Genomic DNA, 11,692 nt, shown 5'->3' on the forward strand with positions numbered 1-11,692 from the left:
GTGCACCAGGAAACGAGCTCAAGCCAATACAACTCAAGCTAATGCTGCTCATGCTGCTGACCATGTCGAAGCTGAACAAATGTGTTCTGATTTTGACAATTTTTCACTTGCACAAACCCTAAGAGCAGCAAATTCTCAGAATTCTAATCCCTATTGTGTTACTGTATCTGTGAACGGTGTCGATCTTGTCATGGAAATTGACACTGGTGCAACTGTTTCTTTGATCCCTTATGATGTGTACCAAAAACATTTTGCTAATGCTAAGCTTACTCCATCTGGTATGCAATTCTGTAGTTTCACTGGAGATATGGTGATGAGTGAGGGAAAATTCTTGGTGTCTGTCAAGCATTTTGGCCGGGCTAGACAGCTGTGGTTGCATGTGCTGAGGGCGTCCCGCTTCACGCTGTTGGGAAGGGATTGGCTTAAGGAGTTACCCATTGACTGGCAATCGATCAAACTGGTAAGTTCACCGGTAAGTGGCCTGCACGAACTTCTTACGAAGTACTCTGATATCTTTAAGGGTCAAGGCGTGCTGAAAAGTGCACCGGCTACTCTTGAGTTGGTTGAGGGTGCCGTTCCCAAACGTTCTAAGCCTTATAGAGTGCCCATTGCGCTACAGCCTGCAGTGGATAAGGAGCTTGATCGTTTGGTTCGTGAGGGTGTTTTGGAACCAGTTGAGAGTAGTGATTGGGCTACTAGCCTGTTGTTTGTTCCTAAGCCGGATGGTTCAATTAGACCGTGCGGGGATTTCAAATCGACTGTGAACCCTTTGCTCAAGGAGGTAGCACCACCTCAAATAAACATGGAGGACATACTTTGTGATTTGGCGGGTAACCAATACTTCTCAAACCTAGACTTCACACAAGCATACAATCAAATGGTCATAGACAAGAGTTCTCGAGATTTGTTGACCCTAGTTACTCATAGAGGGTTGTATCGATATACGAGACTACCATACGGCATTAAGACTGCACCGTCCTTGTGGCAACGAGCGGTTGAACGTGTGCTTAGTGGTATACAAGGTATTCATATATACTACGATGACATGCTTGTGGCTGGGCGTACTATTGAAGAGCATAATCAGAGGTTGGAGCTTGTGTTCCAGGGTATAGCGGAGTATGGTCTAAAACTCAAGAAGTCTAAATGTTCTTTCCCAAAGTCGGAAGTGAATTACTTAGGTCACTGCATTAATGCTGAGGGTACAAGGCCAATCCCGTCCAAGCTGGACACCATATTGAACACTGAAGCTCCGACTGACAAAGCTAAGGTGAGATCTTACCTAGAGCTTTTAAACTTCTATCGCCGTTATCTCCCAGACCTCGCGGGTACTGTGGCACCTTTAAATGCACTGCTTAGGGCTAGCACAAAATTTCATTGGTCCAAGGAGGAAAATGATGCATTTGAGGCATCAAAATGCCTGTTGAAAGAAAGCAAGCTATTGGTTTACTATGTCCCAAACTTGCCGGTTAAATTAACCTGCGACGCATCTAGAGTTGGGGTTGCAGCTGTACTCTCGCACACCGTTGATGGGGAAGATCGTCCGGTTCTGTTTGCGTCGCGGAAGTTGACTTCTGCTGAAGTTCTGTATCCTCAGATAGAGCGTGAGGGTCTTGCCATCATTTTTGGGATAGACAAGTTGAGGCACTATCTTTACGGTCGTAAATTTACTCTGGTAACTGACAATCAGGCTTTGAGCAGGATATTTGCTCCAAAACAGGGCCTGCCGGTTATGACAGCTGAACGCATACAGCGATGGGCCCTAAAGCTCTCTGCTTAAAATTATGATTTGGAGTGGCACCGCGGTGTTGAAAACAAAGCTGATTTCCTCTCCCGCTACCCTGGTCCAACGGTTGGTGGAAGTTTTGAGGGAGAGTCACAGGCGTTTATTTTCAAGGTATCTGACCTCGGTCTTCCAGTTACGTCTTTGCAAGTGGCTAGGGCTACCAATAGAGATGTTTTGCTCGGTAAAGTGCTTGTTGACCAAACCGGTCCGCTCTGTTATTATGTTGAGGTAGATGGTAGGAGGTGGAAACGCCATATCGACCAACTCAAGAGTGGCACGGTAAGCACTGATATTGATTCATCAGTCCGTTTTGATATCGACTCCGATGTCAGGGTACCACCTCATTCAGGCCATTTACCATATGTTGCTCCTTCTAGACAATCTAATGCAGCTCCACAGCCAGTCCGCTCTCCTCAGGTGGAAGGGTTGCCCTTGCATGTGGAGCCTCAGCCTAGCACTACGTGTCCTGAAACTGTAAGTAATCCACATCCTTATACACCTGTCACCATATCGCCAGGACCTAGGCGCTCTAACAGGGTACGTAACGCTCCAAAGCGTTTGGACTTGTAAATACATTTAGCATGTTTCGCTTAACGTAATACTCATACTACTAATCGTAGTTAGTTACTGTTTTACTCAGACTACTGGTCGTAGTTAGTTGCTGTTTTACTCATACTACTAGTCGCAGCTTAGTTACTGAGTTCTCTTTGTAAAGGGAGAATCTGTTATATACTCACATGCTAATGCTCATTGGTCCTTGACCTTTTCACGTGCTTCCTGTTTACGGCATTAGGGCCGCTTTTACGTCAGTCGTGTTTATGTAGCCAATATGGCCTAATACGTTTAATAAAGAGTCTCACTTAATCCAAGCAATCTGATCCAAGTTATAACAATATGTATAATACAGTATCTGTAAAAGATGGAATGAACTACTGCAACAACTAAACGGAAATTAAAAACAGTTGTAATAGAGGATAATCAAAATAATGCAAACAAGGAAATGCAGGAATTAGTGTAATCAGATGATTAAACTTATACATACACGTTACAGAAACTGTGTAAAAGGAGATTTGTATAGCACTGGCTATTGAGCCAAGGTGCATCAGAGTTTCTTAGAACTAAATCAGATTAGGAATAACAGCACAACAACAGCTGCAGATGAATATTACAGTGATTACATTGTTACTGGCCTTTAAAAAGTACTACTTTAGTATTGTATGCCACAAAGATGCACCTTGCAGTTTGAGTGTAGGATTTTAGCATAATGATGCTGTCGGAGATCATAAACCGACTGAATAAGGTTTTTCATCAATGACGCAGTAGTTGGATATGCCATCTGCCGTATTCGTAAGGTGTTTCCCAAAGCATAACAAATCACTAGATCTTACACTACTGATAAAATATACCACACAATGGAGTGGATCTGGCTTTGTATTAATACGCAAGTATTGATCTGCAACTAGCAGGATCCTGATGACATCGTCTGATGGACGCACCAATCCTCCATTGTTTTGTAGCTTGAGTAGAGTATAGAGATGTCGGTACTGGATACTTGACTTAGTGGTAACCAGCAACTAACGGCCAATGTCAAGACAGCACTTTAGTTAGCTTTTGCACAAGGTAGCCAGCTATATAGACTATACTGTTACCTATAACAGAAATTTGACATCTGAAATCATTGAGTTCCACAAACTGATCAACTTCTGGAGTAGCCTGTATGATGAGAATCTCGTTTTGAGCAGTAACATTACCTGTCTTACTAGCATTTGATTTTGCACCACATTTGCTGATAAGTTTGCGAAAGGTAGCCTTAAACTGAGTAACAGTAGGATTATTATTCCAACCACCTAAACAAAAGCATCAATTATAACAATTACATAAAATCAACTAAAATGAATGTCTTATTCACATAAACATAGTACCCTTAATATACAACAATACAACAAATAAAATAAGCGAAAATAAAACAGCTCAAAATGCTACCATATTGCTATGTAAAATGAAAATGTGGCAATTTTTACTGGAAATCGTTCACACCCATCTTAGGCATAAAGCTTAAAGGTTGACTTGCAACAAAATTCACATTACAGTTATTTGGTATCAAAAAATTCACCATGTCTTACTCTGTTGTGTTGTAGGCAGGGTTGTTAAAAATCGATTTTTTTTTAAATTAAAAAAATTGATTTCTATTGATTTATTTGATTATTTTTTATTTAAATCGATTTTTTGATTTTTTTGTTTCAAAAAGATGTTTTGTGTTTTAAATTGCAAGTTATTGCTATCAATTTGAAATTTATGATTGGCAGGGTATTATGCAGTTTTATTACAACAATTAGGAAATGAAAAAACATTTACACAGTTAACACACGACAAAAAGGACAGCATAACTTATGTGTTGGACATTAAATCCCAGAAACAAAGATGAAGAATCACAGAGAACAGATCACACAACTGCTAAGCTGCAGACATATCCATAAGCACTTGCTGTGGCAGCTGTCACTGTTTTGCGTGCTGTTTGAGGTTTCTAAATTTTTTTTAGATATATCTACTTCAGTTGAGCAACCTTGCAGCACTGTGCTTGACAATATGGTTTTACATTCGATCATTGAAAAGCATCATTCAACATTGAAAAATATTACCTTTAAATGACTTCAGTCAAACGTTTTAACCTGTTGTCAAAACATGGATCATTGAAATGTTCGTTGCAGATAAGAGCTCAAGGATCAGGCTTATTCACTCTTCTGCTTTTGCGATACCATTGTAAATAACGAGAGTTCTCAGTTGCTTTGTTTGGAAATCTAAAAATTAAAATGAAACTGTAGTAGTTAGTTAGCAACAGTAGTAATAACAATAGTATTATTACTTTTATCTCCTTACTACTAGCTATATCCAGGTACAACAATAAATAATATTATAGGCACGACAAACATTTCTTTCAAATATAAATATTTACAAATAACCTAATGGTTTGTAGTTCCAAAATATTAATATAAAAAAATTCCAAATTTAAATAATAAAAAACCTTCGTTCTGAAGGAAGAACATTTCACTCACTAGCTTATAAATTTATCTAATCACCGACAAAATACAGTCAAACTCGTACACTCAGTAGTGACACTGATCGACTCTCACTCATTCAGTGACTAGTGTAGTAGAACTAACTAGTGGCAGTACTAACTAGTAGTAGCACAACTACTAGTAGTCGTAGACTTTAGCAATAGTAATAGAACTAGTAGTAGAAGTGACTCACTTGTGAAATGTCATGCCCTTTCCTTTGAAAGTCCATTCTTGCGGTTTTTGCAGTTCATGGAATAGCAATAGCACTGTGCACCTACACCCTTTTCTCTCTTACATAAATTATTAGTAGTAATCTCAGTAGTCTGTTCCTTTGATTTAGCAGTGTATTTGTGATCTTCCATAGCTGTTAAATCTGAAATTAGATTTCTTTCTCACATTGAACACAATGAAATTAACTCAATCGCTACCTGAAAATGGAGTCGGCCGGATTTCCGTACTCGCGAATGACCTTTGCCTTTCCAGAGGTTTGAGTTCGATGGGTAATACCATAGAGTAAATCTCCCCCTAGAGTGATAACTGAGCATTCAACAACACGAGCGTTTCCGGTGCTAACAAAGAGCGTTTAGGCCATGCCCCTTTTTTGTGCTAGTCAATCGTTGTGATTGACAGAACGATAACCTCAGCCATGTGAATGATCATGAATTTCCACAGTTAAGATAGCAATTATTGCTCATATTAAAGAAATGATGATTATAGTTTATTACTCTAATATATGCTTATTATTTAAAGCAATTCAATACCTACATGCCTTGCAAAGGCACTGAATAGATAGTGTTAAGTAAGTGAGTTAATGCAATCAGTTACTTCAATGATATACAGCCTCCACACATGGGGGGCAGTATATCTTTGGTTACTCATAGATAAGATAGATAGTCATACTGGGGATGTATTACATTGGTGTGATGGGAAGCTAATCGACTGCCATCAACTGAAAGTATTGACATTGTATGGTGATAGAGTGATTCATTGACACCACAGTTCGCAAACAGCCCTTGCATGTAATATTAGATTTCAATACATATCAATCAAATACATAGACTAGCTTGAACCAAAGATGTCCACTAGTTAGTGGACATCTTTGCTTGATGTAAGCAAGCAAAAAGTTTGAAAGTTAGAATGGCAAATGTTGTTATATGTTAGATAAAAATAAATTATACCTAATTATACTATATTATAATTATTTAAAAATAAAATAGACTTTTTTATTACTTTATTTATTAAATAATTTTTTATTGTAATCATAGCTAAACAGATTATATTTAGCCATCACTTGCTAATTATTTCACATTTACATTTAAACACATTTGCAGTTTCATTTTTCTTCCTAATTTATTTCATCAAAAAACTTCTTTCATGCTATGAAATTTAAAAGTTGTAGTTGTTTGAAAAAGCTTGAAAACATTTACAGTTGTTTTTATTTTCTCTCCTCTCTTCATTTATTTAAATTACACAAAACACTTCTCATAATATGTAGTTTGAAAGTTAAAGTGGCAAATGTTTGTATATGTTTAATAAAAATAAATTATAACGTACTTAATTATACTAAATTATAATTATATAAAAATAAAATAGACTCTTTTATTACCTTATTTATTAAATAATTTTTCATTGTGATCATAGCTGAACAGATTATATGTAGCCATTACTTGCTAATTATTTTATATTTAAACACATTTACAGTTTTTTTTCCTAATTTGTTTCAACAAAACACTTCTTTCATGATATGAAATTTAAAAGTTGTAGTTGTTTGAAAAAGCTTGAAAACCTTTACAGCCGTTTTCTTTTTCCTCTTACAATGTAATTCATTTGAACTGCTTAAAAATATTTTCTCATGATATGAAGTTTAAAAGTTAGAATGGCAAATGTTATATAAAAATAAACTTTCTGTCCAATGACTTTTTCATTACTCGGACAACTCGAGTAGTACAGCTCATAGTTGATGGCAGTCGATTAGCCTCCCATCGCACTAATGTAATACAACCCCAGTATGACTATCTTTCTTATCTATGAGTAACTGATTGCATTAACTCACTTACTTAACACTATCTATTCAGTGCCTTGGCAAGTCAAGTAGGTATCAGGGATTACATGTATGTCACAATTTCCATTTCCATAATTCGTTTCCATATAATTTCCATTTCCATAAAATTTCCATAATTTATTTCCATATTAATTCCATTTCCATAACATTTCCCTACATCATTTCTATATTATTTCCATTTCCATAACATTTCCCTACTTCATTTCTATATTATTTCCATAACATTTCCATAATTCATTTCTATATTATTTCCATATTAATTCCATTTCCATAACATTTCCATATTATTTCAATTTCAATAACATTTCCATATTTCTAATATAAAATTTCCATATCCATTTCCCTAAAATTATGGAAATATTTATGTTTATGGAAACAATGATATACAGAGGGCTGTATATCATTGGCTGTATATCATTGCTGTATGGGGCTGTGGGGGGCTGTATATCATTGATGGAAATGGATATGAAAAAGTAAACATTTCCATAATATGTTTAGCGATCCCTGGTAGGTATTGAATTGCTTTAAATAATAAGCATATATTAGAGTAATAAACTATAATCATCATTTCTTTAATATGAGCATTAATTACTATCTTAACTGGAAATTCATGATCCTTGTTTAACCCTTCTCATGGCTGATGTTATTGCTCTAGTCAATCACTACGACTGACTAGCACAAAAAAGGGGCGCGGCCTGAACGCTCCTTGTTGGCACTGGAAACGCTCGTGTAGTTATCACTCTAGGGGGAGATAACTCTATGTGTAATACATAACGCATCATTTTTTGGTTGTAGTTGTCAGACTTTTGAGATCAAAATACACCTTATATACTGTATACCGCGGGCTCAAAATTTTTCAGACGAGAAATATATTTCACTTCCGGTACTTCTGTCCCGCATAAAATTGAACAACGTTGAAACGCTGTTCTGCCAATGATGGTTAGATGCCGAGTGGAAGATAAAATAGTTTATTGTCTAAACTTTCATAATCGTAAAGTCAGGTTAGAATTCAGTGCTGCCCAACGTCCGGCCCGCGGGCCGGATCCGGCCCATGAAGCCTTAGAATCCGGCCCGTGCGTCAGTCTTTAACTTATTCCTGTTATTAACGCAGAAGCTTACAACTGTTATTTTTCTTCGAAGATGATTGGCTACTAATCAATAGTTTTCAGTTTGAAGAATTCAGTAGCGTTAGGTCAAAAATTAGTGTCTTTGCTGACATTGAAAAATTGATAAAAAGTGAAGTATCACAGCGTGTACGATTGATTGATTCGATCGTCGAATCAAAAGCCTCAGGGCGCTCACCTCAGCTGGTTGAAGAAGGACTGCTGGGAAATTACCATAGATATTTCAATAGAAAACGCTGAACTTTTTACCGCTTATTGAAATATCTATGGTATTTTCCACCGAGGCGCGCACGCCTTATTGACTTTCCGCATCAATAAAACTGGCTTTTGAGGTGATTCAATTTCAAATATACTCCAGCACAACCTTTGATAAGGAAGCCTTCTTATACCGATGAGCAAATTACAGTAGTTTCTTTTTCACAATAAATTTCAAATTTTGTTCATCCATGGCGTCGGCTAGAAAAATCAGAAAAGTAGACAAGGAGAATCGCAGGTTTAACGAAGCATGGACAAATTTGTATTTCTTTGTGGAATCAAATGCAAAATGTCTTTGTCTGATCTGTGGTGAAACAGTCGCAGTTCTAAAAGCTGAAAATGTGAAACGGCATTACACATTAAAGCACGCTTCGACCCATAATCGTTATGAAGGAGATCAACGCAAGGAGAAAGCACTTTTACTTCAAAAGAATTTAGTCTCACAACAGAACATTTTTCGGAAAGTAGATGATGAATCGAAAAAGTACGCCAAAGTGAGTTTCGTCATTGCTGAAAAGATTGCACGCAACATGAAACCTTTTTCGGAAGGAGATTTTGTCAAAGAATGTATCACCTCGGCGATTGAAATTCTGTGCCCAGAGAAAGAGAAAGCTATAAAATGTGTTAGCTTGTCGCGTAATACAATAACCCGAAGGATTGAAGAACTGGCCAAAAATACGAAAATGCAGTTGAACGAACTTTGTAAAAACTTCGAAACTTACAGCATTGCCATCGACGAATCTACTGACATTACTGATACACCACAACTGGCGATTTTCGTGAGAGGTGTTGATTCAACTTTTAATATCACTGAAGAATTACTTGCTCTATGCCCCATGAAAGGAAATTGCACGGGTGCTGCTGTTTTCAAAGAAATCGACACTGCACTCGAAAAGGCGGGACTGACTTATGATCGTCTGGTGGGAATTGCTACCGATGGTGCACCGGCCATGATCGGCAAGGAGCAAGGCTTGCGTGGTTTCATCCAAAGAAAACTGGAATCCCTGAATGTGAGTAAAGACCAAATATTGTGGTACCATTGCATTATACATCAGGAATCACTTTGCTCCAAAATCTTTAAGTTTGATCACGTCATGGATAATGTCGTGAAAGCTGTCAACTTCATTAGGAGTCGTGCATTGAATCATCGACAGTTTCGAAATTTTCTCGATGAGATAAACGCCGAATTTTCTGGCATTCCTTACTTTACCGAGATCAGGTGGCTCAGCCGTGGACGTACTTTGAAACGCTTTTACGATATTCGAGAACATGTGGCAGCATTTCTTGAAGCAAAAGGAAATTTATGCATCAATTTTGATGACGACAAATGGATGAATGATTTTTCTTTTCTGGTGGACATTACAGACAAACTGAATGAGTTGAATGTGCGGTTACAAGGAAAAGAAAAACTCATCCATAATTTGTTTGGGGAGGTGACAGCTTTCCAAAAGAAACTGGATTTGTGGATTGCTCAAATTGCTGACAGCAATTATGCCCACTTTCCTTGCCTTCAGAAACAGTCGCACATTTCAACCATGAACCGGGAATTCTTTGTGAGTGAGTTAAAACGGATGCAGGAAGAATTTGCCAGGAGATTTAAGGATTTCCGTGCTTGTGAAGACCAGCTGAAATTTTTTTCAATGCCTTTTGACGTGGATCCTGCTGATGCCCCCGTTGAGCTTCAAATGGAATTGAATGAATTACAAAGTGATTTTGATGTCAAGAGTCAATTTTTAAATAGGAATCTGATGGACTTCTACAAATACGGTCTGCCTCACACTCAATTTCCAAATCTTACATGCTACGCAAAACGCTTTCTCGTTTTGTTCGGTTCGACATGGATGTGTGAATATCTCTTCAGTCGCATGCAATTAATAAAATCGAACAAAAGAAATTCTTTGAGTGACGCTCACCTCGAAGATGAACTCCGACTGGCCTTAACAAATATTCCGGCAGACATCGAAAAGCTTCTTGATGACTCGAAACAATTTCAAGTTTCTCACTGATATTTTCGTTCATTACCGGTTTACATCTAAAATGAAATTGTTTTATTATTGAAATACAAAGCCATTTGAACAATGTTTTTTTTAATCTTGATAAATTGTTGAATTTATTTTATAGAATTTAAGGCACTAAATCAAAATTTCTAATGATCATTTCGTATTCATGTAATATCTGGAGACTATAATCTTTTGATAGCAATAAAAGTAATAGAAATACATGTAGTATCATATGTAGGACCCCCTATGTTTAAATTGAGTTATGAATTATAATTGTATAAAGGGTAATTTCTATAAATAAAAAATACAATCAATATTTACAGTTCTGAATACTTTTCCAAACCATTTCAAATAGTTCTATTAAAGAATGTAAGACTAGAAATGTGAGTCCGGCCCACTGGCGTCATTTTTTTTTAAATCCGGCCCATGTTCGGAAAAGGTTGGGCAGCACTGGGTTAGATGGTTTTGCAGTAACCTCTGTTCCCCCATACGATGACGATTTTCTACTGTGATAAGTTAACGAATAGGAAAAAAATTAATTAAAAAACGGCTAACAAGCGGAGAATTTCTAAGGCTAGTGCCATGTGTGAGAGGTTCCAGTGCGTGTCTCATACACTGTCTAAGGCACTGTCTAAGGCTATCCGACTTTCCATGGTCATTCTCCTTATTGTAGGTTGTCGAGAGACATGTATGCTAATCATTAAATGTTATTAATTTTCTTTGTCATTATTTTTTCTATACATTTCGTATTACACTTCTACATGCCAAGGGAGGAGCATGTTCTCCGAAATTGTTCTATGTTTTACTTACGCGTAGTAGACTCTATGGCCTTCAGCCCTAGTTAAGATACCACAGGAACTACACACGCGTGTAATACCCGTGAATATACCTTAGTTATAATTGATGTACAGAAAATCGCTTTCTACTTACAGTTACATTTTGAAAATTTAAAATATTGTAATAGGTTTTAGCAAACAAGTTATTTACAATTTCAGCGTTTGAAATACTAATATTCAAGCAGTGTTGCAGGACATAATAAAAAGTAATGTGAGCAAGCCAAGATTTTGTTGAATTTGTGATCTGATTTATCTTTAATATGTGCCTTAAATAACAGTTTGTAGTAAAACTGTTCTCATTAATTATTATAATCCCAGTAAGCATCGTAAGTTTACATGTTAATAAAGATCAGTCATACTGTAGGTAGTATCTAGTGCTTTGCAACTAAGTGTTTCAGACTAACTGAACGTTTTGCACATGGTTGTCATCACGAAGCCCTACAACACATGCTGGTTAGTTTTCGTGACAATAAACCTGTAACAAGTTTTTTAATTAGAGTTTTCAGTAGTTATCTAATCCTGTGTCAGGTAGCTTGTGTTAATTTGAAATATCCGGTTCCATGTAAACTCAGCAAG

General features: G+C 36.9%; 1 protein-coding gene across 1 annotated transcript; it reads left to right on the forward strand.

The window, feature by feature from the left end:
- The first annotated feature begins 8,471 nt into the window (after positions 1–8,471).
- LOC137387842 (general transcription factor II-I repeat domain-containing protein 2-like) lies at positions 8,472–10,286 on the forward strand. Its single transcript, XM_068074359.1, has one exon. It carries the CDS (start codon positions 8,472–8,474, stop codon positions 10,284–10,286), a length of 1,815 nt encoding a protein of 604 aa, XP_067930460.1.
- Positions 10,287–11,692: the final 1,406 nt, after the last annotated feature.

Source organism: Watersipora subatra, chromosome 1 (assembly GCF_963576615.1).
Source record: "Watersipora subatra chromosome 1, tzWatSuba1.1, whole genome shotgun sequence".
Lineage (NCBI taxonomy): Eukaryota > Metazoa > Bryozoa > Gymnolaemata > Cheilostomatida > Watersiporidae > Watersipora > Watersipora subatra.

What these genes read in the sequence shown, in the direction of transcription:
- LOC137387842 (XM_068074359.1), top strand. Translation starts at nt 8,472, where the DNA reads ATGGCGTCGGCTAGAAAAATCAGAAAAGTAGACAAGGAGAATCGCAGG.